General features: G+C 44.9%; 1 protein-coding gene, 1 non-coding gene and 1 pseudogene across 9 annotated transcripts in view; 2 read left to right on the plus strand and 1 right to left on the minus strand.

The window, feature by feature from the left end:
* The first annotated feature begins 6,887 nt into the window (after positions 1-6,887).
* The window catches only part of SLC9A8 (solute carrier family 9 member A8), an 80,782-nt gene continuing 60,280 nt past the window's right edge, over positions 6,888-27,389 (plus strand). For 2 of the 8 annotated variants that reach the window (XR_004179110.1, XM_031656841.1), the window contains exons 1-3: positions 6,900-7,186; positions 9,252-9,433; positions 18,364-18,444. Coding sequence is in view for 7 of the 8 variants with exons in the window: in XM_031656841.1 (XP_031512701.1) it covers positions 7,161-7,186; positions 9,252-9,433; positions 18,364-18,444 (289 nt within the window). In the remaining variant the exon portion in view is untranslated. Of the gene's footprint in view, positions 7,187-9,251; positions 9,434-18,363; positions 18,445-27,389 lie in introns of all 8 variants that reach the window. The other 6 variants (XM_031656842.1, XM_031656844.1, XM_031656845.1 and 3 more) reach the window with 6 other exon arrangements.
* Positions 23,236-23,297, minus strand: LOC116270873. Its single transcript, XR_004179178.1, has one exon. It is a non-coding gene; the product is annotated as a U7 small nuclear RNA (small nuclear RNA).
* On the plus strand, positions 24,634-26,341 carry LOC103887960 (annotated as a pseudogene).

Raw genomic sequence — 27,389 nt, forward strand, 5'->3', positions numbered from 1 at the left:
GTGCCTTTTTTGTGTTTAGATATGTTTAGACACACAAAAAGTTGTCACTGTGTTACCATTGCCTGCAGTACCCAATACAGTAACATGCCGTATGGGTGTGTAGCCTACAAGCAATAGGCCATACCATAAAAGCCTGGGTGTGTCATAGGTGACACCATCTGGGTTTGAAGAAGTCTGCTCTAGGATGTTCACGTCGAGATCACCTAACGACATATTTCTCACAACGGATTCCTGTCGCTAGGCGATGCATGACTGTGGCAGACAGGTAGGAGTAGAAGCAGAAAATGTAAGTAAATCCCTTTGACACTGTGCTTGTGACCTGCAACACTCAGTAATTGCCAGTCATCTTTCATAAGCTAGAAACAGGCCAGCTTGTCATATTTATTTAAACACAGAAAGTCAAGGCCCTGGGTATTTTGATCTTTCTGTCTTGATGCTGCCTCACCTCCCTGTTCTGAGTCACCAGCCCTGTGGATTCTTCCTCTTCCACCCTCACCCCTTTGTGTCCTCCACACTGTCCCCACCCTAAGACCTGATGACCGATAGAAACACTTGCTTCCTTGGCTTACCTTTTATCTTTCCCCCTTTAAAAAATATCATAGTTTTGGCCGGGTGCAGTGGCTCATGCCTGTCATTCCAGCACTTTGGGAGGCCGAGGCAGGAGGATCACTTGCACCCAGGAGTCTGAGGCCAGCCTGGGCAACATAGTGAGACCCTGTCTCTATTTTTAATTTTTATTTATTTATTTATTTTTGAGACGGAGTCTCGCTCTATTGCCAGGCTGGAGTGCTGTGGTGCAATCTTGGCTCACTGCAACCATCGCCTCCCGGATTCAAGCAATTCTCCTTCCTCAGCCTCCCGAGTAGCTGGGACTACAGGTGTGCACCACCACGCCCAGCTAATTTTTGTATTTTTAGTAGAGACGGGGTTTCGCCATATTGGCCAGGATGGTCTCAGTCTCTTGACCTCATGATACACCTGCTTCAGCCTCCCAAAGTGCTGGGATTACAGGCGTGAGTCACTACACCTGGCCTATTTTTATGTTTTTTTAATCATATTTTTGCTTATTTCAAATGATATGTCATTTGCAGAAAAAAATTATAAGCAAAAGGAAAAACAATACCCATGATCCACAATTGAGAAATAACCATTATCAAAACAACATTTCAATATGTTATTCCTGTCCTTTTTTATTTTTTGGTTTAAATTTTATTTGTATTGAGGTCATACATGCACATAAGTTGAAGAGTCAAGTTTTCTAAAAATAGGAATCCCCACTTCACTCTCTCCTCTCATTTCTGCCTCCCCAGAGACAACCACTTTGAGCTGATTTTTTGGGTATTTAACTCCATGTCTTGGAATAACATGCTTCTATTTCCACTTCTTAATTTTTCTATTTTCAGTAAAATCTGCTTTCCCACTCTGGGCAATAAGGGTTCTGCCCTCTTTCCCTCCCCTCACCTGCCCAGCACATGCAGAGACCCTTGCCATCCTTTATTCTCTCAATATACTTACATGGTTATTCTTGTGAGATTGATATTTACTGTCTACAATTATTGTGACCATGTAAATGCCATTCACAGCTGAGCTCTATGGTAAACTATGATGACCTTTACTTTTCTCCTTTTCTGCAACTTTTCATTTTTCTTTTCTTCTTCTTCTTCTTTTTTTTTTTGAGACGGAGTCTCCCTCTGTCGCCCAGGCTGGAGTGCAGTTGTGCGATCTAGGCTTAATGCAACCTCCACCTCCCAGGTTCAAGTGATTCTTCTGCCTCAGCCCCCCAAGTGGTTGAGATTACAGGTGTGTGCCACCACGTCCAGTCAAAACTATGATTTTTTTTTTAAAGGGAGAAAGAAAAAAAGTAAGCCAAGGAAGCAAGTGTTTCTATCAGTCACGAGGTCTTAGGGTAGGGACAGTGGGGAGGACACAAAGCAGGTGAGGGTGAAGGAGGTTTGAACTCCTGACCTCAGGTGATCCACCCACCTCGGCCTCCCAAAGTGCTGGGTTTACAGCTGTGAGTCACTATGCACGACCTGGAATCTGCATTTTTTCACAAACTTTCTCAGAGAATTACACCTGACTCCACTGAATCCTACAAGCCCAGATTTTCTATTTTTGCTTAGTAATTCTAGTGCCTGTTATATGCTAAGTGGTCAGGGCCAGATTAAAATGTTAACATCCAAAGGTATTAAAGAAATTATGCCCCACCCTTTCCCATATATAAATCAACATGAAATGATAATAGATAACAAAAATACATGAAGAGGGCTGGGCATGGTGGTTCACGCCTGTAGTCCCAGCACTATGGGAGGCCAAGGCAAGCAGATCACCTGAGATTGGGAGTTCGAGACCAGCCTGACCAACACAGAGAAACCCCATCTCTACTAAAAATACAAAAGTAGCCGGATATGGTGGCATATGCCTGTAATCTCAGCTACTTGGGAGGCTGAGGCAGGAGAATCTCTTGAACCCAGGAGGTGAAGGTTGCAGTGAGCCGAGATTGTGCCATTGCACTCCAGCCTGGGCGACAAGAGTGAAACTCTGTCTCAAAAAAAAAAAAACCCTGAAGAGAAGTCCAACAGATCTTATTTTTCCTATGGTGTGGTGGGTAGGATAATGGCCCTCCAAAGATGGCCATGTGCTAATTGCTGGCCCCTGTGAATATGTTACAGGGCAAGGACGAATTAAGGTTGCAGATGGAAATAGGGTACTAATCAGCTGACTTTGAGATGGGGAGATTATTCTGATTATGTAGGTGGGTCCAATGTAGTCAGAAGGGTCCTAATAAGGGAAAGAGGGCCTGGGCGCAGTGGCTCATGCCTGTAATCCAAGCACTTTGGGAGGCCAAGGCAGGTGGATCACCTGAGATCAGGAGTTCAAGACCAGCCTGGCCAACATGGTGAAACCCCATCTCTACTAAAACTACAAAAATTAGCTGGTGTGGTGGCGGGCGCCTGTAACCCCAGCTACTTGGGAGGCTGAGGCAGGAATTGCTTGAATCCCAGAGGCGAAGGTTGTAGTGAGCCAAGATCATGCCACTGCACTCCAGCCTGGGTGACAGAGCGAGACTCAATCTCAAAAAAAAAAAAAAAAAAAAAAAAAAAAAAGGCTGGGGGGGTCCGGGGAAGAGGAAGAGGAAGACAAGAGAGTCAGAATCAGAAGTAGAGCATGGGGTGATGCAGTCCTTGGCTTTAAAGATAGGGAGTGGGCTATGAGCCATGGGATGCAAGCAGCCTCTAGGAGCTGGAAAAGGCAAGAAAGTTTATTCTCCCCTAGGGCCTCCAGAATGAATGTGACCCTGCCAACACCTTGATTTTAGCCCAGTGAAAATCTTTATCTTCTAACTTACAAAACTGTAAGATAATACATTTGTGTTGTTCTAAGCCAATTCTTTGCCATAAAGCTCTTAAAATATATCCCCTTTTGGTTCTGCTTCTCTGATTGAACCCTGACTGATATACCTGGTAACCAGTTTGATTCCCTGTTTAATAAAAGCATTAAGGATCAAATTATTGGCCAGGCGCAGTGGCTCATGCCTGTTATCCCAGCACTTTGGGAGGCTGAGGCAGGTGAATCACTTGAGGTCAGGAGTTTGAGACCAGCCTGGCCAATGTGGCAAAACCCCGTCTCTACTAAAAATACAAAAATTAGCAGGGCATGGTGGCACACGCCTATAATTCCAGCTACTTGGGAGGCTGTGGCAGGAATCGTTTGAACCCAGGAGGCAGAGGTTGCAGTGAGCCGAGATTGTGCCACTGCACTCCAGCCTTAGTGACAGAGTGAGACTTCGTCTCAAAAAACAACAACAGACCGGGCCTGGTGGCTCATGCCTGTAATCCCAGCACTTTGGGAGGCTGAGGCAGGAGGATCACGAGGTCAAGAGATCAAGACCATCTTGGCCAACATGGTGAAACCCTGTCTCTACTAAAAATACAAAAATTAGCTGGGTGTGGTGGCACATGCCTGTAGTCTCAGCTACTTGGGAGGCTGAGGCAGGAGAATTGCTTGAACTGGGAGGTGGAGGTTGTAATGAGCTGAGATCGTGCCATTGCACTCCAGCCTGGGCGACAGAGACTCTGTTTCCAAAAAAAAAAAAAAAATCCAAAGAAGAATGGTATTTCATGACATGTGAAAGTAATGCAAAATTCAAATTTCAGTATCCATAAAGTTTTGTTGGAACACAGCTATGCCTATTTATATTTGTATTATTTATGCTGCACGCAAACTAGAGTTGATTTGTTGCTACAGCGATCGTACGGCCCACAAAGACTTCAATATTTACTGTCCAACTCTTTACAGAAACTGGTCAGGGAGGGCTTCCCTGAGGAGGGGGACATTTAAGCTGAGACCTGAATGATGAGAAGACTGGAGGTAGTGGGCAGAGCTGTCTAGGCAGAGAGAAAAGACAGCAAAGGCAGTTTTCTCTCTAATCTTGTAACAGTCTTCTAAAGAAAAGTGTTATTAAGGAAAAAAAAATGAGGGGGCCCTGAGGCTCTGAGGGTGCTGTAGTCTCTCAGGGTCACGGAGACTGTAGGTCCTGAGGAGGGGTTGGGAACTAGCTCTGTCTGGCACCAGAATTTGTGGTACCATATGCTGGCCCCTTCTCGGCCTGACATAGCACAGGAGCCCAGAAACTGCATATTGAATGGCTTTATTTATCTTCCTCGGGGAAGGACCAGGGATTTTAGATTCATTCTCAGGAATAGGTGAGAAGAGCCAAGGACTCACCCATGGGCATGAAAGCATGTTCTCTGCAGCCTCATGGTTAGTGGTAGGCCCAGAAGAGGCCAAGGTCAGGAACTCCATGACCATCACAAAGCCCTCATCTGGCCTTGACAGCAGAATCTGTGGCAAGGGCAGTAGGCGAGACATAGGCTAGAGAAGAGCAGTGAATTCCAGCTATGTGGGGTTTCCAGCTTGGTGAATTCCAGTCATGTGGGGTTTATTGGTGCTGGTAGAAAACAGTAGCCTCAAGCCCTCAGTTGACAAGTGTGGCCAGAGAGAACCCCACTCTCAATCCTTTGTAGACCAGGTCATTCCCGCCAGGCTCTGTGCTAACAGAGAAGGGTAGGTTATTAGCCCCATTTAAGAGCCAGAGAAATTAAGGCAGTGGAGAGCAGCAGGGCTACTGGTTAAAAACACAGGCTCTGTGCCTGAATCCTAGCCTTGTCATTTGCTAGCTGTGGGAATGCAGGCAAGCGCCTTGATTTCTCTATGTCTGTGGATAATGATGATATCTACCTCAAAGCTAGGTAAAGAATTAAGGAAACAATAGCCCAACACCACACCCGCAGGAAGGAAGCAAGTTTATTATTACTCAAATATTGGTGGATCCTGATAACATTCTCTCAGTTAGCTTTAGCAATCTCAAGAGACCTTAGAGGATGGAGAACTCAAGGTTAGAGCCAGATTTCTTCTCTACCCAGTTCCTCGGGGCCAAACCCTCACACCATGCTTAAATCCTCTTTCAGACACCGTAGTCCATCAGCAAACCCTATCTTCAGTTATGCATCCAGGAGTCCAACCATTCCTGCCACTTCCTCGGTATTACTTTCATCCAAACTGCCATCAGCTGTCACCTAGATTATTGCAAAAGCCTCCTCACTGGCTTTGGGGCTTCCATCCTCTCTCTCTCGCCAACACCCAGTCAGCTCCCAGGCAGTAAGGCTCATGTTACTTCTCAGTTCAAAACCCTTCTGTGACTTCCTAACACACCTAGAATTAACTGATTTATGTACTCAATGATTATTTATTATTGAGTGTCTATTATGTGCCAGATACTGTTGTAGGCATTAAAGATAAAATGGAGAACAAAATAGACAAAAATGTCTGCATTCATGAAGCTTCCGTTCTCATGGAGGGAGATGGTTAATAAACAAGTGTATAAGTAAAACATACGGTGGGTTAGGTGTCATGTGGAAAAACAGTTTAGGGAAGGCGGGGGCCTTGGATTTTAAGTAGGGTGGTCAAGGAGGTCTAACACACAAGATAAGGGTTAAATAAAAGGCCAAACGTAGGAGAGGTGGGAGCCAAAGAGCCACCCAGAGGAAGAGCATTCTAGATAAAGGCTCAGCAAGTGCAAGGATGGAAGTATTCCTGGTGAGTCTGTGACAATAGTGGAAAGTGAAAGTGTGTGGGAGGGGAGATATAGAGCCCCATGTCCCCCTCCCACACACTTCAGAGGGGAAAAAGGGGGCAGGGTTGAGTCCTGTACATTCCCCAGGTTTTTTTTCTCTGATGGAGATTGGAAGCCATTGGAGGGTTTAAGCAGAGGAGTGATGAGTTAAGGGATCACTCCAGCTGCTGTGTGGAAATCCATAAGGAACAGGGGTGAGTCAGAGACCCTGAATGGAGCGTTGCAATTATCCAGATGAGATAGAGTGGCTTGGATCAGGAAAGGAGGTAGCAACAGAAGCGGTCAATAAAGTCCAAAGTCCTTACGATAGGGTCCCAGTCCTCCCGATGGGGGTCTCACCTACCCCTCCCACCTCACCTTGTTCCCTCCCCGCATCCCCACCCCACCGGCCACTGCTAGGCACATAGAAGGCATCTACTAAGCATGTGTTGAATCAATGAACTGCTTAATGAATGGTCCACCCCTAGATCATCAGCATCCATTTTAACGCTAGGCATATAGTCTGAATTCAATCCATGTTTACAGATGGAATGCTGCACTGTCCTGTCAAGTCCAGGCGGTTATTTCTTTCCACAGCCGAAGGAAACTGAGGCTCGGGTTGGGGAAGTGTCCCCCTGGGGTCTCTCAGCTTAGGCTACAGGCTGGGCATCCCTTTTCAAACTCTTTTAGCACTGGGCTAATCGTGCTTGCTTGCCCTCAGGGTGAGTCACAGTGACCTCACAGGAGTTTCCTCAAAACGTCCCCGGCCTGTGATGGGGAAAAGCCGGAATCTCTCGGGCCCAGGTGGTCATGTTGCCCAGGCCGGACAAGCTTCCCGAAAGCCCGGGGAGGGACTAAGAAACAATCCTCCCACGCGCTTTCTCCCACCCTCGGGCCACTGAGACAGACGCACAGAGGGCCGCCCCCGCGCGGCCGAGGCCCCACCTCCCGCTCGCCAGCCCGCGCCTCCAGCGGAAGCCGGAAGCAAAAGCGGGTCCTGCTAGCCCCGCAGCTCCGAACTCGGTGGTCCTGGAAGCTCCGCTGGATGGGGGAGAAGATGGCGGAAGAGGAGTGAGTGGGCTTTTTCCCGGGCGGCAGAGGCGGCGGGGCTGGGCCCCGGCGGGTGACAGCGAGCGCCTCAGTCCGCCCTCAGGCTCCGGAAGGCGGAGCTTCTTTTGCTGGTTGGCCAGGACTGACCAAGCTGGTGCCTACGAGCGGGGCGGGATGGGCGGGCCTGGGCCCAGGTGGGCCTTGCGTTCTCTTGGAGGTCGGTCCCTCGAGCTGGGAATCCGCCGCCCAGCGCCGGCCCTGAGAGCGGCCTTGCGGAAAATGCAAACCCATATTTACTTTCCCAGTTTTCGGTTATCTCATGGTTACTGAGCCCTCTTCCGCCTCCTCCAGGAAGTCGTCCGGGTTCTCCACACCCACGTCCTACGTAGCCAGTCGTCTCCTCCTCTGTAACGATCAGTTTTCATGTCTTTCTCCTTCACCAAGTTTCGTTCAGTCATTAACTGTTAGCCATCTACTCAATTCCAGGCCCTGGGCACATGGTAGGAAAGGAGGCCGACCAGGAGTCGCTCTCTGGGAGCTTCCATTCTAGTGGGAAAAGAAGACCATAATTAGTCAAGATGGTTTCAGATCGTGATTAATTAACCCTATTTATGCCTAGTGTTCTGTTATTGGAACACTAAGCATGTGGGAGTTATTTATATCCTACTGCTCAAGGTCATTGCCAAGGTCTGATTTTTCTCACATGTGTGCAATTCTAAAAATTGCAATCTCTGCCATGAATGGGTTAAGTGTTCCTAAGGAAGCAGAATAGAGTTAGGGTTGGGGAGTCCACTCAGGAAAAAGTGACATTCAGCAGAAGCTTGAATGACCAGAAGGAGGGGTAGGAGAAGTAACATTAGGTTCAAAAGGCCTGGTTGAAGAAAGGGTTTAGTGCTTTTGAGTGACAGGCAGCATAGCTGGTGTGTAGAGAGGAGGGGGGGTTAGCTGAACAAGGGGAGATAGGGAAGGACGATCTGTGTCCTCCAGGTACTTTTGGGCAAGTCCAAAAGTCATCTCCATACCTACAGGGCAGAGTCTGTTGCAGATTGTAGATGCCCTATCACTGTTTGTGGAATGAGTACGTGAAGATGAATAAGGAACCCCTTCATTGATACTGGACTCCTTCACCTGATAACTTTTCAAATATATTTCTTGGCCTATGGGGGTCATTTAATGTAATCAGATACTTACTGAGCAACTGCTCCGTCCCAGACACTAAACAGGGCCTCAGCAGCACAAAATGAAAGAGGCAATATAGCCCAGCGATTTCAAGTTTGGGTTTTCAGTTTGATTCTGCCGCTAACTGAGATGTTGGTGAAGCTTTGCAACCTCCCTGAGCCTTAGTTATGCATGGGTAAAAAAGGGAAAGTAATCATACCCAATCAGACATGTTATACCTATTAAATGAGAGGTAGTGTGTTACCTAGTTCCTGAAATGAAGCAGTGCTCAGAAAATACTAACTTTTATAGTCACAATTACAGTTATTATAACAGTATTGCACTAGTTCACAATCCCAGCACGGTGTGAAAGAGCTGTGGGAACATAAGCAGTGGAGTGGGTAAATTTGGGTGAGGTAAGATGGGGTAATAGGAGGTGACATTTGAGCCTTTTGAAATCTGAGAAAGATTTTGTAAAGTAGGGTAGGGCATGCCCAGATCAACCACTGGGCAAATTCAGGTGGCTTCTTCAACTTGCAGAAATAATGCAAGGAAAAGAATGTAAATTGGAGAAGCAAAGGTGCTAAGTAAACAATGTTGGACCTTGGAAAGTGATGAGACTCCAGTTCACCTCCCTTTTAATCCCCCAGTATTTGCCAAAGAGCAGGCAGCATTTCATGTCTCTACTAGCTCTAATTCCCTACCATTCCTGTCCTCTGTGGCTGCATTCAAAAGCACCAGAGGCCACTAGTAGTGCTGTGCAGCCAGGGATTTTCTTAGTAAGTTTCTCTCCAAGACCTGCCTGTTAGTTACAAGACTTGTGAATCCCATAAAATTCTTGGACAGCTGCTCTTTCTGGTGTGAGGTGTGTGAATTGATGTTCTGGGACCCTTTTCCATTATGTAATTATGCTTTTTATGTCCTCCAGGAGGTTCCCCAATACAACTCATGAGGGTCTCAATGTCACCCTCCACACTACCCTGGTTGTCACGACGAAGCTGGTGCTCCCGACCCCTGGCAAGCCCATCCTCCCCGTGCAGACAGGGGAGCAGGCCCAGCAAGAGGAACAGTCCAGCGGCATGACCATTTTCTTCAGTCTCCTTGTCCTAGGTGAATATGGACACTGTCATCCCCATCATCTGCCATCCCCAGTGTCTGTGTACTTGGTCTGTGTGTTTAACCCTGTCACTCCTCTTGACTGTGTCAAGTCTTCCTCCCATTTGGTTTTCATATCAAACACTGAGGGAACATGTTCAGTTTATAACATCGTAACAGGGAACTCTCTTCTTTATAAAATCATGGTGCTTAGCAAGTTCCGAAGAGCTCTTTTTTTTTTTTTTTTTTTTTTTTTTTTGAGATGGAGTCTCGCTCTATCGCCCAGGCTGGAGTGCAGTGGCTGGATCTCAGCTTACTACAAGCTCCGCCTCCCAGGTTTACGCCATTCTCCTGCCTCAGCCTCCCGAGTAGCTGGGACTACAGGCGCCCACCACCTCGCCCGGCTAGTTTTTTGTATTTTTTTTTAGTAGAGACGGGGTTTCACCGTGTTTGCCAGGATGGTCTCGATCTCCTGACCTTGTGATCCGCCCGTCTCGGCCTCCCAAAGTGCTGGGATTACAGGCTTGAGCCACCGCGCCCGGCCTCCCGAAGAGCTCTTAATGTAGTATCTTAGCCTTTGAAAGAAGGATTTAAAAAATTTTGGCCTAGAAAGAATCTTGAGGCCTGGCGCGGTGGCTCACACCTGACATCTCAGCACTTTGGAAGACTCAGGTGGATCACTTGAGGTTAGGAAATCAAGACCAGCCTGGCCAATGTGGTGAAACCCTGTATCTACTAAAAATACAAAATTAGTTGGGCGTAGTGGCACATGCATGTAATCGCAGTTACTCAGGGGGCTGAGGCACAAGAATCACTTGAACCTGGGAGGCAGAGGTTGCAGTTAGCCGAGATCACGCCACTGCACTCCAGCCTGAATGACAGAGCGAGACTCTGTCTCAAAAAAAAAAAGAATCTTGAACATCTAGTTTAATGAATTTCAGGTTCTGCTCAAAGGAGTATGCGCGTGTGCAGGGGAGGAAGGAGCAGGGGGTAGGGTGGCAGAAAGTGGGAGGAGTCAGATGGGAGAATATCTGACCCTCTGCTCCTAGCTTCAATCAGAGCAGCATTTTGTGTTCATATTTGTTAGACTTCCATGTGAATTTTATTTAGCGGTTTTGCTGCTGATTGAAAGAGCAGAAATCCTTGCCCTAGCACCCTGTTTTCCTTAACCTCTGTCATTCTCATTAACCATGGTCATGACTTTTGCCGTATCTGTGCACCACCTGTATGGTTAATTTAGTTATGTGCTATTTTTGTTTAAATGCATTCACTCTCTGAAAACCTCATTTTGGGCCAGGTGCGGTGTATCATGCTGGTAATGGTTGGGAGGCCGAGGCGGATGGATCACTTGAGGTCAGGAGTTCGAGACCAGCCTGGCCAACATGGTGAAACTCTGTCTCTACTGAAATTACAAAAATTAGCCGGGCATGGTGGTATGTGCCTGTAATCCCAGCTACTCAGGAGGCTGAGGCAGGAGAATTGCTTGAACCTGGGAGGCGGAGGCTGCAGTGAGCCAAGATCGTGCCACTATACTCCAGCCTGGGAGACAGAGTAAGGCACTGTCTTAAAACAGAAAAAAAAAAACAAAAAACTAATTTTGTTCAACCTTCTCTTTTAGTGTGTGAGGAAATTTCAGCATAGAGAAGTCAAGTGATTGTCATACTGGGCTAGTATAAGACTAGAGACTGATAACCAGGTTACCAGATAGCTGTCGAGAGGTTTCAATAAAAGACAAAAACTTAAATGCCTCCCAGAGTGCCTATAACTCCATCTCAAAAAACAAACAAAAAAGAAATCCAGTTGAAACTACACAACCACTTTTGATTAGCTAAGGAATAAATAGCTTTGAATTTGACCCAAGGTCAAATTTTTTTTTGTTTTTTTTGTTTTTTTTTTTGAGATGGAGTCTTGCTGTTGCCCAGGCTGGAGTGCCATGGCGAGATCTCGGCTCACTGCAAGCTCCGCCTCCCAGATTCACGCCATTCTCCTGCCTCAGCCTCCCAAGTAGCTGGGACTACAGGTGCCCACCACCACGCCCAGCTGATTTTTTGTATTTTTAGTAGAGATGGGGTTTCACAGTGTTGGCCAGGATGGTCTTGATCTGCTGACCTCATGATCTGCCTGCCTCAGCCTCCCAAAGTGCTGGGATTACAGGCGTGAGCCCCGCACCTGGCCTGTAATCCCAGCACTTTGGGAGGCCGAGGCGCGTGGATCATCTAAGGTCAGGAGTTCGAGACCAGCCTGGCTAACATGGTGAAACCCCATCTCTACTAAAAATACAAAAAATTTTAGCAGGACATGGTGGTGTGCCCCTGTAATCTCACCTTCTTGGGAGGCTGAGGCAGGAGAATCACTTGAACCCTGGGAGGCGGAGGTTGCGGTGAGCCGAGATTGCACCACTGCACTCCAGCCTGAGTGACAAGAGGGAAACCATCCCCCACCCCCCAAAAAAACAAAAACAAATTCTTGTTTGAAAGTGAAACAAACATTTCATTTGCTGCTTTTCTTTAATGATACCAAAGTCATATTCCTAATGAGATTAGATCTTTTCAGAAAGTTGAAAGGTGGAACTGTTTTTTTTTTTTTTTATTTCTCTGATGTGTATTAGGACTGTTTTTGAAGGAAAAGTATAACTTCTCTTACATTTATCTCTGGTAAGTGGTCAAAAATTTTAATAATACACTTGAGGCCAGCAGTTTGAGACCAGCCTGGGCAACGTACTGAGACTCTGTCTCTATAAAAAATAAAAGATTTTAATAATATAGTCTTTTTATTTGAAATCTTAGGACTCATCCCTGTCTGTCATAGTTTCAGAAACTTTTAAACCCATACTGAAAAAGTACACAGACCAGAAGTATACACTGGTAATTTTTTACCCTGTAAATGTAGTTGAATTCTATTTCTAGGGGATTACTTCAACAATGAAGGACTCTTTTTTGTTTTCTTTTTTCTTTTGCGATAGTAGTCGAAGACAAAGAAAATCATTTCTTTTCTTGATTAAGAAGTCTTCAGTAGCTGAAGTCTTCCTTCAGGATTGAGGAGTATTATTGGTCTATTTACATTGCTGTAAATTTGATATGTTAGACAATATAAAAGGTGGACCTGGAAAAAAAAAAAACAACTTTTGCAGTCACTTTTTTTTGTAAGGGAAATTGAAAAGTATAATAGGACTTTTAAGTAACTTCCAGGGTGTGGAGCATTTAAGATTAGCTGTACAAAAGACCGCAAAACAGGTTTCTATAATGTACCTTTTATACCAGGCAAAATCCTGCCCAGTGTTAATAGTATTATCTTTGGGGCCAGAAAGGCTGAACTGTATTTAATAGTCCTGTATATTTCTCTTGGATTGTCCTCTCCAAACGGATTATAAACCTAGACTCTAGAGTCACACCAATGTTAGGTGGGTTTCATTTTCACCTAATCAGATTCTTGATAGTTTATGAGTTACTGTCTCTGCTTATGTGGAGGTCAGCATGTATTAGCAGAATAGAATGATGCTTTCTTTTTAAGTAAATTTGAAGGCATTGTTTCCCTGTTGCATATTATTATTTATTTCTGGTTAGATATCCAAACACTGAGAATCTTTTTTTTTTTTTTTTCCCGAGATGGAATCTCGTTCTATTGCCCAGGCTGGAGTACAGTGGTGAGATCTCACCTCACTGCAACTTCCGCCTCCTGAGTTCAAGTGATTTTCCTTCCTCAGGCTCCCAAGTAGCTGTGGTTACAAGTGCCCACAACCACACCCAGCTGATTTTTGTATTTTTAGTAGAGATAGTGTTTCGCCGTGTTGGCCAGGCTGGTCTTGAACTCCTGACCTCAGATGGTCCACCTGCCTCAGCCTCCCAAAGTGCTAGGATTATAGGTGTGAGCCACCACACCCAGTTCAAACAATGTAAATCTGATAATGTTTTTAAAAATTACTGTTATTCGGTAACTTACTAATTCATGAATAAATGAACTCAAATGAATTAAGGTAAATTAGCCTATAGTTTATTCTAGACCTCAGAACTCCTGACCTGGAATTTATTTGCCACATTTGGTTACTCTTTTAGTTAATTCAAATGAAATGGTAACTTTTGTGTCCTCTAAGCACATCACAGGATTACAGTGTGTTCCTCTTTGTTGAGAAGGGATGACAAAACTCTGTAGTTACTTTTGACTTTTAGAAACTTGAAATCAGTCGACTTGCATTTAACTCTTATTGATCTTTGACTCCACAAGAAAAAATGGGGAATCATTGTTATTTACTTACACTAGATTAATAATTAACATTATTTGACACATACATTTTATGGGCCTTGAAACTTAATGGAGTTATTACAATTGATATGTGTTTTATATATTTTCCATAGTCATTACTCTAGGCATGAAAAATTGGAAGCACACCCTCCATACCACACAGTTTTTGCCCTTTCTTGCTCGGTTTTTTTCCAAGTGTACTTGAAAACGTGCTTGTTTTTGTGTATACAGATGTATGTTCATAAGCACATACACAAACACAAATAATACATGTTTGGAGTTGCGAATTTGTTTTCACATAAATGGGGTCCTATAACTTGCCTTTTCATCTCACAGAATGTCTTGGAGATCATTGTGTTGGTGTTTTTTTTCTGTCTACCTCATTCTCCGGCCTCAGCCTCCCGAGTAGCTGGGACTACAGGCGCTGCCACCTCGCCCGGCTATTTTTTGTATTTCTTAGTAGAGACGGGGTTTCACCGTGTTAGCCAGGATGGTCTCGATCTCCTGACCTCGTGATCCGCCCATCTCGGCCTCCCAAAGTGCTGGGATTACAGGCTTGAGCCACCGCGCCCGGCCCACATTTACAATTTTGAACACTTTAAAATGTACAGTTCAGCAGCATCTAGTACATTCACAATGTTGTGCAGCCATCACTACTATCTACTTTCAGAACATTTTCTTCACCCCAAAAGAAAACCCATTAAAAGCAGTCATTTCCCATCCCTCCCTCTTCTAGTCCTTGGCAACCACTATTCTGCTTTCTGTCTCTAGGAATTTGCCTATTTAGAATACTTCGTATAAATGAAACCATTTATATGTGGTCTTTTGTGTCTAGTTTCTATTACTTAGCATAATGTTCTCAAGATTCATGTTATAGCATATATTAGAATTGCATTCTTTTTTATGGCTGAGTAATATTCCACTGTATGGATATACCACATGATGTTTATTCATTCATCAGTGAACATTTGGATTGTTTCTACCTTTGGGCTATTGTGAATACTTCTGCAGTGAACATTTCTGTACAGGCTTTTGTGTGGATAAATGTTTTTATTTCTTTTGGATATATACCTACAAGTGGAATCGCAGAATCAAATGGTTACTCTGTGTTTAACTTTCTCAGAAACTAGCAAATGTTTTCCACAGGGGCTGCACCATTTTACAAGGGTTCCAATTTCTCCATGTTCTTGCCAACACTTATTTTCTGGTTTAAAAAAAAATGATAGACTGGGTGTGGTGGCTTATACCTGCAATCTCAGCACTTCGGGAGGCTGAGGTGGGCAGATCACTTGAGGCCAGGAGTTCGAGACCAGCCTGGCAATATGGCGAAACCCTGTCTCTACTAAAAATACAAAAAAATTAGGTGGGCGTGGACGTGGTGGCATACACCTGTAATCCTAGCTATTTGGGAGGCTGAGGCACTAGAATCATTTGAATCTGGGAGGTGGAGGTTGCAGTGAGCTGAGATCGCACCACTGCACTCCAGCCTGGGTGACAGAGCGAGACTCTGTCTCAGGGGAAGAAAAAACGTATAGCTATCCTAGTGGATATGAAATTGATTTTTTTTTGTTTTTGTTTTTGTTTTTGTTTGAGATGGAGTCTTGCTCTGTCTCCCAGGCTAGAGTGCAGTGGCATGATCTTGGCTCACTGCAGCCTCTGCCTCCTGGGTTCAAGTGATTCTCCTATCTCAGCCTCCCATGTAACTGGGATTATAGGTGTGCACTACCACACCCTGCTAATTTTTGTGTTTTTAGTAGAGATGGCATTTCACCATGTTGGCCAGGCTGGTCTTGAACTCCTGACCTCAGGTGATCTGCTTGCCTCGGCCTCCCAAAGTGCTGGGATTACAGGTGTGAGTCACTGCACTCACTGTATTTTTTTAAAAAATCTTACATGTCCTTCCAGTGAATCATTGTATTTTGATTTTAGTTTCCCTAGTGACTATTGATGTTGAGCATCTTTTGTCTATTCATGTCCTATGCCCATTTAAAAGCTGTGGTGTTTGGCTGGGCGTGGTGGCTCACACCTGTAATCCCAGCACTTTGGGAGGCCGAGGCAGGCGGATCACGAGGTCAGAAGATCGAGACCATCCTGGCTAATACGGTGAAACCCCGTCTCTACTAAAAAATACAAAAAATTAACCAGGCATGGTGGCAGGTGCCTGTAGTCCCAGCTCCTCTGGAGGCTGAGGCGGGAGAATGGCGTGTACCCGGGAGGCAGAACTTGCAGTGAGCCGAGATTGTGCCACTGCACTCAAGCCTGGGCGACAGAGCAAGACTCCGTCTCAAAAAAAAAAAAAAAAAAGCTGTGGTGTTTGTCTCTTGGCTGTTGAGTTTAAGAGTTCTTTATATATTGTGGATACTACACCCTTATTAGATACATGATTTGCAAATATTTTCTCCCCTTCTATGGATTGTCTTTTCTGACTTTATTCTTTTTAATGGCTGAAAGCTATTACTTGGCATTGATGAACCTTGTATTTACCTCTTTCTGTAGTAGACAGTTCCCCACTTTGCTCTTAAAGCTGCAAAGAGTTGGCCGGGCGCGGTGGCTCACGCCTGTAATCCCAGCACTTTGGGAGGCCGAGGCGGGCGGATCACAAAGTCAGGAGATCGAGACCACGGTGAAACCCCGTCTCTACTAAAAATACAAAAAATTAGCCGGGCGCGGTTGTGGGCGCCTGTAGTCCCAGCTACTCGGGAGGCTGAGGCAGGAGAATGGCGTGAACCCGGGAGGCGGAGCTTGCAGTGAGCCGAGATCGCGCCACTGCACTCCAGCCTGGGCGACAGAGCAAGACTCTGTCTCAAAAAAAAAAAAAAAAAAAAAAAGCTGCAAAGAGTTGTTTGATCTGTGTATGAGAATAACTTAAATTTTTAAAAATCTAGCTTGGTACAAAGGAAGAGCAGAAACTGGTTCAACTCTCTTGGTCTATTTTCTGTCCACTTATGTGCTTATTTGCCTTTTTTTGTTTTGTCTAGACATTGAGCATGTTCATTAGTCACATGTTATGTTTATGCACTGGAACTTTTTTCTTGCCCTTAGTATTTAATGTAGGATTTCTAACTAGGTTAAATATTTATATAAAAATAACACCACAGATTGATAGTTTAAAGCGCAAAATGAAAAGAGGACAAAATGTCTACATTTACAACACTCTGGCCACCTGGTGCTTTTTGGTGGGATTAAAGAAACCTCATTTGTCAGTGCAGCCTCTGAGTGTGACCAGTTAACAGCCATGTGGATTGTTTAAACAGTTCCTTGAAAAAAATAACAAAATTGATTTTAGTCCTGTTAATAAATACTGGGGTTGATGAGCTGGTATACTATCTAGGTGCCCAATAAAAGAAAGAGACATGCATACTAACATTTGGATTAGGAAATTACATTCAGGAATAATTTTTGTGAAATACCTTATTTTTTTGGGTGGGGGGCAGAAATATCCCTTTCAAGTCATTTTATTTTACATCTTCTTATTTTCTTTCATGACAACACCTCTGTGAAGAAAGTTAGACATTATTGTATTTTGGAGGTTGAGGAGTGAAGGCATCCAGCCAGGAGGGAGGTGGTGGGGTACACTGTGGTTAAGAGCACAGATTTGGAATCTGACTCAATACTGCAGCACCTACCAGTGGTGTGACAGGTGCTGTGATGTCTTGAAGCCTCAGTTTTCTGATCTGTAATCAGAGAAGATAGTGGTAATGACAGCTAGTTCAGAGGGGAGCTGGAGGATTAAATGAGAGAGTAGTTGGGGTGTTCAGCCTAGTTCATGGCTTATGGGAAGCCCTCAGCCAATGAGAATGGCAGGACACAGCTGCACCCAGCTGCGGAGCAGGAGTGTTCCATATTCAGATCTCTGATGTTCTTGTCACCAAACCAAAGTGTTTACTTTTTCCTGTTTGTAAAACCCTCACTTCCCTCCATGTTAAGAGCCAGTCACATGGTGGCAAAATAATTTGTGTCAATGCAATCTGTTGTAGTTACATTTATGTAAAAGTGATTGATTTCATTGACTTCCTCTTCACCACATAGAGTGTTCTAGTTGATAATCACTTCCAAAAAGTTGAAGACCATTTCTCAGAATCAGAAAAATTTGAATAATTTTAAATGATTATATAAGGTTTAATAGCTTATGTAAAAAAATAGATTTCTGGCTGGGCACTGTGGCTCACACCTGTAATCCCAGCACTTTGGGAGGCCAAGGTGGATGGATTGCTTGAGCCCAAGAGTTGGAGACCAGCCTGTGCAACGTGGCGAAACCCCGTCTCTACTAAAAATACAAAAAAAATTAGCTGGGTGTGGTGGCATGTGCCTGTAGTCCCGGCTACTTGGAAGGCTGAGATGGGAGAATCACCTGGGCCCGGGAAGTTGAGACTGCAGTGAGCCTAGATCATACCACTATACTCCAGCTTGGGTGACACAGTGAGACTCTGTCTCAAAAAAAGTAGATTTCTGTTCCTTTTCCAATAACTACTGGAAAACAGACTAGTTCAGGCAGACAAAGAAGTATGGAGAAAATATAATAAACATTGTAAATGTACCTCCAGTTTAAGAAATGAGACATGAAAAGCACAGCTGAAGTTCACTGTGTTATTCCACTTGTCCATTTCTGTGAGGACCCCCCAGAGATACCACTGACTGGAACTTGGTGTTTATCATTCAAAATTGGGTGTTTTTTTAAAACAATATCTTGTTTTTTTTGTCTACAGCTATCTGCATCATATTGGTGCATTTACTGATCCGATACAGATTACATTTCTTGCCAGAGAGTGTTGCTGTTGTTTCTTTAGGTAAGTATGTATTGGTGATTCCATAATGAAAGCAGTAACAGTAACTACCATTTTTTGAGTGCCTCTTTAGTGCCAGGAACCACAAGAGATGCATCACATCCCTGATCTCATTTAATCCTCGCTGCAACCTGCCCTAAGGGTGTTATGATCCCATTTTACAGATGAGGACACTGGGGTTCAAGAAGGGTAGTGACCTCCTAAAGGTCATGTAGAAGCCTAAAGGCCATATAGCTCTGTACAGCTCAAAGGCCCTTTCTTAGCCTTTTACTTCTGGTAGAACTACCCTTGGGGAACATTGACCTCTACTGCTAGGCTGGGCTGACATCCAACTCAGTAATGACACTTCATAGAATCACTCAATTTTATAGACAGAAAGGACTCTGACTTTACGGTTTAGGAGGAACCTTCAATGGCTCACTTAATGCCAGAGTCAGATCTAAAGTCTTCAGAGAGCATTCCACTCTATCCCACTTACATTTCTGTTTTGTTTCCTGTGCCAATTAACTGTTGAGATCTAGTTGCAGTGAATGAACCTGTGTAATAGGTGTGAATGCACACACAAGTTCATTGAAGTGGTTAGTGAAGGAAGAAGGCAGGGAATTTCAGTAAGTGTAAGATCAAGGCTGAAATGGGGTGGAGACATGTAAGGCACAGTAAATAAAGTCTTAGGTCAGCCAAAGCTTTTTATCAGTTTATTATATTATAGTCACTTTTACTAGTTTCCACTTGCCTACTGATGGTATTTAATTTTTCCTGATCACCGCTGATGTTTAGAAGTTAACTTTGATTGCCTGGTAGATCTTTAGCGGAGTAGTAATTCTTTCACAGGATAGTTATTGTTAAGATTAGCTTTGGAAATGATTGTTCAGACTCTGTTCGCTAGCCTCCCCATCCTCCCATCACCCCAGCAGTCCTACTACCCTGGTTCAGAGTCTCCTGTATTTTCACTGGACTTCAGTACGAAGTGCCAGATCCTGGCTTGTGAGGCTTCACATTGTCATCTCATTTATGCCTTATGAGCTCCAGGTGATACCATATTTTAAGGAATGAGCACCACTGGATAGTGTTGACCTTCAGTACAGGTTTGGAGACCAGTTTTACTCAAAAAGTTCGTGTTCTCTTTTTAGCATGCTTTTTAGCAATATATCTTGGTAGATTCTAACAGCCTTAGCTAATAAGATAGTCCTAGAGCTCCAAGAATAGGAGGCTTGCTCGTTAACATTCCTTTCTGGCCAGGTGCGGTGGCTCACGCCTGTAATCCTAGCCCTTTGGGAGGCCGAGGCGGGCGGATCACGAGGTCAGGAGATCGAGACCACCCTGGCTAACACAGTGAAACCCCGTCTCTACTAAAAATAAAAAAAAATTAGCCGGGCGTAGTGGCGGGCGCCTGTAGTCCCAGCTACTCGGGAGGCTGAGGCAGGAGAATGGCGGGAACCCGGGAGGCGGAGCTTGCAGTGAGCTGAGATCGCGCCACTGCACTCCAGCCCGGGCGGCACAGCGAGAAAAAAAAAAAAAAAGAACATTCGTTTCTGCTATTAGGCATATTGAAAAGAACCTCTGTGACTAATACCCATCATTCTGGGGCATTCGGTAAAGGCTTTAAGAACTACTCCAAGGAATTTACAGTTGTGTGGTCGGTTTTACAGCTTCTTAAGGAAATTTGCTTTGAAAATTATAGTTGGTGTGTATTTAGATATTATACACATGAAAATTAAAATGATAATTCTTATAATTTGGTTTAGAATTTCAAGCTCCTCATGTTTCTTGAATGTTTGGGTAACTGCAGCTTGCTGAACACCAGTGCTTCTATTAGGACTTAGAGCAGACATTGTTGGTTGCTTACCAAAGAGTCATTTCCCCCTTCTTCCTTGAAAATAGAACCCCAATTTTGATCAGGTATCTTGCCACAGTGTGCTTGAGGAAGATGGGCCTCTCCAAGTCAGGATTGGTCTTTGCCATCATGTTAATTTCACTCTTCTTTGCCAATGATTGGTTGAGAGGGGTGGAGGTGGCAAGGCAGTGTAAAACCCGTTTCTGGCAAGTGACACCAAGGTGAAGTGTGATGAGGTAGTGGGTACTGGATGGAAAATGTTTTCCTCTCCGATAGTAATGAGAAATTTCCCCTTCATTTCTTTGATGCTGCTGAATGAGGGTGTGATGCCTAGTGGACTGGTAGCCATCTTGCAACTACTGTGGCTCAAACACAAAAGCCAGAGTGCTAAGGATTGCCAGGGGGACAGATGGGAATCCCAGATTATTGATAGCATTGTTGCTTTGTTGAATTGATAGCCCTGAAACTTCCTATCTTAGTGCTACCTTTTATATGAGATAATAAACATCTATTAGCTGTTGTTGACTTAGACTAAAGAAAAAAATCAAAACAAACATATTGTTTAAGCCATTTTTAGTCTAAATTCTTTTACTTGCAACTAAAAGCATCTTAACTAACATAGAACTCTTTGCATTCGAGGGACAAAACCCAATTCAGAAGAAATTGGCCAGGCACAGTGGCTCACACCTATAATCCCAGCATTTTGGGAGGCCGAGGTGGACGGATCGCCTGAGGCCAGGAGTTTGAGACCAGCCTGGCCAACGTGGTGAATCCCCCATCTCCACTAAAAATAGAAAAATTAGCTGGGTATGGTGGCAGGTGCTTGTAATCCCAGCTATCCTGGAGGCTGAAGCAGTAGAACCACTTGAGTCCGGGAGGTGGAAGTTGCACTGAGCCCCGGTCACGCGAGGACACTCCAGCCTGGGTGACAGAGCAAGACTCCGTCTCAAAACAAACTAACAAACAAAAAAATTGGTAAGGGTAGGGGCGCACACCTCTTGACTCAGATAACTGGCAAAACTACGGGTAGTATTAGCTTGAGACAGCTGAATCAGGTCTCCTGGACTCAGTTCTTCTCCATGCCTCAGCAGTGAATCCCTTTTCCCCGGCTTCACTGTCAGGCAGGCTCTCTCGCTGTGGTACTCTGATCCGCTCTCAGACAGGCTCTTGGTGTGGTAAGCCCTTAAAGCAGTAACTGCAGTGTAAGAGAGAACCTCCTCTTCTTTCTGGCACCAAAAGTTGCAGGACGAACTCTGACCACCTGGTGACCTCAGAATTGGGAGTGCGGTGGAATGGTGTTGGGAGTCAGCCAGAGCTCTCCATCTACAAGGTTCATTTCTTCACTGATGTTGCAGAAATAATTGTAGCCTGCATAACCAGGTCTTGGGAGAAGTGATGGAAGGGCAGTGTTGCCTTCAATACTTCCTTGCTAACTGAGGTCACTGGAAACCCAAGAGCACTTCCAGGGAGAGTGTTGAGGGCCAGAAAGTACTTTTTAAAAATTATATTAGAGGACATTTGGTTAGAATTTGCAAATGCTGACTTAGCTATCAAAGTAATTCTGTATTTCATAAAGCTGAAGAAATTGAAGGAAAACTTTTTTCCTCAGCTGGAGCAAAGTCTAACAAAATATTGAGATATCTACCATTTCAAGAATTTCCAACTTTTGTGCCAAAAAAGAATCTAGATGAAGTTGCCAGAGAAAGTAGGGTTTTCATTCTTTGGGGGATACATTTTCCCCTCCTGCCAGAAGTTGCTTTGTAGCTTGCAGTCATTTCGAGACATTATTGGTCTTTTGCTTTATAGTTAGGTGTTCAGCGTTCCTAAGAAATTGTCAGGATACAAAAGGACCATCTGCACTCCAAAAGCACATGTCCCCCACTTCTACTTTACTGTATTTTTAAAGGAGCATCTGTCTGGCCACTTTTCATTCACTATAAAAATATAGTATCAACCTGAAGTTCTAAAGAGTTCCTTGGCCCTCGTTCAAAGCTTTTAGGATACTTTCTATACTTTATGGAATTCTGTAGTTTGGGCCTTTTAAAAACTAATTTCTTTTGCACAGTTAAACAACGACTATACATAGAAAAAAGAAAAATCCTGTTTATTGACAATTGTTTTTATCTTGTTTCATTCTCTTCCAGTCCATGAGTAGACATGTCCATATGTATTAGATGACTTTATATAGTTTAATTTGAGTTTATATCATTTTTTTGTGTTCTTTCCATGTATTAGTTGAGTTCACCTATTTATTTATTTATCTTTTTTTTCAGACAGAGTCTTGTTCTGTCACCCAGGCTGGAGTGCAATGGCGCGATCTCGGCACACTGCCATCTCCGCCCCCAGATTCAAGCGATTCTCCTGCCTCAGCCTCCCAAGTATCTGGGATTACAGGCACATGCCACCATGCGCGGCTAATTTTTGTATTTTTAGTGGAGACAGGGTTTCACTATGTTGGCCAGGCTAGTCTCGAACTCCTAACCTCAAGTGATCTGCCTGCCTCGGCTTCCCAAAGTGCTGGGATTACAGGCATGAGCCACTGTGCCCGGCCCATATTTATTTTTTTACTGGCTGTATAATGCTGATTCATGTATATATTTTAGGCTAAAATTTATAAGGAATGAAAATGAGGCTGGGTTCAGTGGCTCACGACTGTAATCCCAGCACTTTGGGAGGCCGAGGTGGGCAGATCACCTGAGGTCAAGAGTTCAAGAACAGCCTGGCCAACATGGCGAAACCCCATCTCTACTAAAAATAACAAAAATTAGCCAGGCGTGGTGGTGCGTGCCTGTAATCCCAGCTACTCGGGAGGCTGAGGCAGGAGAATCACTTGAACCTGGGAGGCAGAGGTTGCAGTGAGCTGAGATCATGCCATTGCACTCCAGCCTGGGCAACAAAAGTGAAACTCCGTCTCAAAAAAAACCACAAAAAAAGCAATTTTTTTTTTTTGGTGGGGGTACGGGGGCTTTCCAACAAAAACCGGAAAGCCTGCTAGACAAATTCTGAAAGAGCTGTAACTGGCCAAAAGTACTATCCTTAAAAAACAAAAAAAAATTAAAATCTTTTAGTAAAAAACAAGAAGGAATAGAATAGAATTAAATAGCACAAACATGGTTTAAAAAGTTGTGACAGAGGAGCACTTTTGTATATTCTATTTACCCAATGATTCAATCAAATCTAGTTTGTAAGTTAGATCACAGTTTTTCTAATGATCAGCAGTATTAAGGTTAAACTTTGGCAACTGAAAGTCAAACTTCCAGCCCTCCACTTATAACCCTAATCTGGCCTTTTCTCGCTCTAAAATAAAGTGAAGGCTGAGGTAGGAAAATCACTTGAATCCAGTAGACAGAGGTTGCAGTGAGCCAAGATTGTGCCATTGCACTCCAGCATGGGTGACAGAGTGAGACTGTCTGAAATAAATAATAATAATAATGTATTAATGTATTAATATATTTTACACATTAGCACAGTGCGTGGCACACATTATGGACGTGTGTGTGTGCGTGTATGCATTTCTTTCTTTTTTTTTTTTTTTTTTTTTTTGAGATGGAGTCTCGCTGTGTCGCCCAGGCTGTAGTGCAGTGGTGGGATCTCTGCTCACTGCAAGCTCCGCCTCCCGGGTTCACGCCATTCTCCTGCCTCAGCCTCCAGAGTAGTTGGGACTATAGGTGCCCGCCATGGCGCCCAGCTAATTTTTTGTATTTTTAGTAGAGACGGGGTTTCACTGTGGTCTCAATCTCCTGACCTTGTGATCCACCTGCCTTGGCCTCCCAAAGTGCTGGGATTACAAGCATGAGCCACCACAACCGGCCCCATTTATTTCTTTTTAACACGGTGCAAATACATAGGTGTGTATGCGTGTATATATATATATATATTTTTTTTTTTTTTTTTTGAGAGAGAGAACTTGTGTTGGGATTCTACGTTTTGTAACCTGATTATTAATACATTTGAGGATGTTTTTGGTGGCCCATGCGTCGGGGATGGTTGAGTAGTAAGATGGGGGCTGTGAGTTCGCTGTTCAGCAACTTGATGTGGGGGAAACTCGGCTGGTATCCTCCTTCACCAGGAAAGATCGTTAAGTCACCGAAGGACTTGAAGAAACCTCATGGGACCAGGTGCGGTGGCTCACGCCTGTAATCCCAGCACTTTGGGAGGCTGAGGTCGGCGGATCATGAGATCAGTAAATTGAGACCATCCTGGCTAACATGGTGAAACCCCATCTCTACTAAAAGTACAAAAAATGAGCCGGGTGTGGTGGCGGGCACCTGTAGTCCCAGCTACTCGGGAGGCTGAGGCAGGAGAATGGCATGAACCCAGAAGGTAGAGCTTGCAGTGAGCCGAGATCGCGCCACTGCACTCCAGCCTGGGAGACAGAGTGAGACTCCGTCTAAAAAAAAAAAAAAAAAAAGGGAACCTCATGGAAAGAAATGCTTCTTTGTGAAATTTTTTTGGAACATAAGATCATGCCTGGATTAAAGTGAAACAGCTGAAGCCATATCATGCTCATAAAGAGGGAATGATAAAGATTAACAAGGGTAAACGATTCCAGCAAGCGGTGGATGCCGCCAAAGAGTTTCTCAGGAGAGCCCAAAGGGAAAGATCAGACGTCATCCCACAATTCTGCTGATGACAAGAATCGGCTTAATTCCAGTGAGGAGAGAAGTAGGCCCAACTCAGGTGATAAGAAGTGCAAACCTAGCCTGTCTGAAGGGAAAGTGAAAAAGATCATGGGAGAAGGGAAAAAGAGGGTGTCTTCGGGCTCTTCAAAGAGAGGCTGCAAATCCCCTCTGAAAAGAACCCAAGAGCAAAGTCCCCAGAAGTGGGGTTAGTCCCCAAAGGATTAGAAGAATGTCACCATCCCAAAGTCCAGTACCTTGAGGTGGATGATGGCCAGACCAATGGCCGCATTTAAATGGAGCCGACCAGAAGTGAGCCTGTTAAAGATGCAGATCCTCATTTCCATCATTTCCTGCTAAGCCAAACAAAGCCATCTCTGTCTGTTACCAGGCAATCACAAAGAAGTTGAAAATATGTAAAGAGGAAACTGGTTCCACCTCCATCCGGGCAGCTGACAGCAGGGCTGTGAATGGCAGCATCACAACAAAAAGATAGGATTTGGGGGCCTTGGTCTCATGGGAAGTGGCATCGTCTCCAGCTTGCTAAAAATGGGTCACACGGTGACTGTCTGGAACTGCACTGCCAAGAAATGTGATTTGTTCATCTAGGAGGGGGCCTACTTGGGAAGAACGCCTGCTGAAGTCCTCTCAACCTGTGACACCACTTTCACCCATGTGTTGGATCCCAAGGCAGCCAAGGACCTGGTGCTGGGCCCCAGTGGTATGCTGCAAGGAATCCACCCTGGAAAGTGCTACGTGGACATGTCAACAGTGGACCCTGACATAGTCACTGAGCTGGCCCAGGTGATTGTGTCCAGGTCAGGGAGCGGGGGCGCTTTCCAGAAGCCTCCATCTCAGGGAATCAGCAGCTTTCTAATCAAGGGATGTTGGTGATCTTAGCAGCTGGAGACAGGGGCCTATATGAGGACTGCAGCAGCTGCATCCAGACAATGGGGAAGACCTCCTTTTTCCTAGGTGAAGTTGGCAACGCAGCCAAGATAATGCTGATCATGAACATGGTCCAAGGGAGCTTCATGGCCATGATCACTGAGGTGCTGACCCTGGCCCAGGTGACAGATCAGTCCCAGCAGACACTCTTGGACATCCTCAATCAGGGACAGTTGGCCAGCATCTTGCTAGACCAGAAGTGCCAAAATATCCTGCAAGGAAACTTTAAGCCTGATTTCTACCTGAAATACATGCAAAAGGATCTCTGCTTAGCCATTGTACTGGGCAGCGCGGTTAACCATCCGACTCCCGTGGCAGCTGCAGCCAACAAGGTGTACAAAAGAGCCAAGGCACTAGACCAGTCCGACAATATGTCCACCGTGTCCCAAGCCTACATACACTAAATCGTCGGACCCCCCGCCCCAGCCCTCTAGTCTCTTTCTTTCTGTCTGTCTGTCCCTTCTTTGGCTCAGACCCAGCCTGACCAACAACACGCATTTCTTAGGCTCAGCTCTTGATACGGAAATGAGTGTCTTCACTCCGGCAGCATCATGGTCTTCGGTGCTTTCTGGACCCAGGGTCTGTCGCGGGGGAAGAGAACTGGGCCTGACCTACCTGAACTGACTGACCCTCTGAGGTGGGTCTGGGACATCCTCGAGGCCCTAGCATTTCTCCTTGGATAGGGGACCAGAGGGTGCTTGGGATGTTGCATAAGAACAGGAAGTCACCCAAGGGATGTCAATTTCTTATCCCTCTGCCTGGGTTGGATTTTCCAAAATCATAACTTGCAGAAGGCCAGCACTTATGGTGGAATATATAATCATAAGACAGCCACACTGGGGCAGGGTCCCTCCCCTCTCCCCACTCATGGCTTTCACCCTTTAACAGTTTAGAACCTGGGTTAGAGAATTGCAGAAGATGAGGTGGGAGGGCAGGGAAGATGCCTGTCAGGTTTTTAGCACAGGTCATTTCACTGAGATTTTGAAACATTTCTGTTTGAACACAAAGCCTGTTCTAGTCCTGGCAGGACACATTCTGAGGGTGGGGGTGGAGAAAGATGTGGTAATGTAACCGGTTAGTCAGTGTTGTCTTAATATTGTTGACAATTCTATAAAGTTCCTTTTTATAAATATTTGTTAAGCTGTTTCACCTTTGTTTTGAAATCCTTCCCCTTTTATTGGAGACATAGTCTTACTGTGTCACCCAGGCTGGAGTACAATGGCGTGGTCTCAGCTCACTGCAACCTTCCCCTCCGGGTCTAAGTGATTCTCCCACCTCAGCCTCCCAAGTAGCTGGGACTACAGGCACATGCCACCACATTCGGCTAATTTTTGTGTTTTTAGCAGAAACGGGGTTTCACTTATGTTGGCCAGGCTGGTCTCAAACTCCTAACCTTGTAATCCGCCCGCCTCAGCCTCCCAAAGTGCTGGGATTACAGGTGTGAGCCACCGTGCCCAGCCAACCCTTCCCTTTTAAGCAGAAAATGTGACACTTGTGAAAAAGCTTGTAAGAAAGCACCTCCCTTTTTTTTTTTCCTTTAAACCTTT

The sequence above is a fragment of the Papio anubis genome, chromosome 16, assembly GCF_008728515.1.
Source record: "Papio anubis isolate 15944 chromosome 16, Panubis1.0, whole genome shotgun sequence".
Lineage (NCBI taxonomy): Eukaryota > Metazoa > Chordata > Mammalia > Primates > Cercopithecidae > Papio > Papio anubis.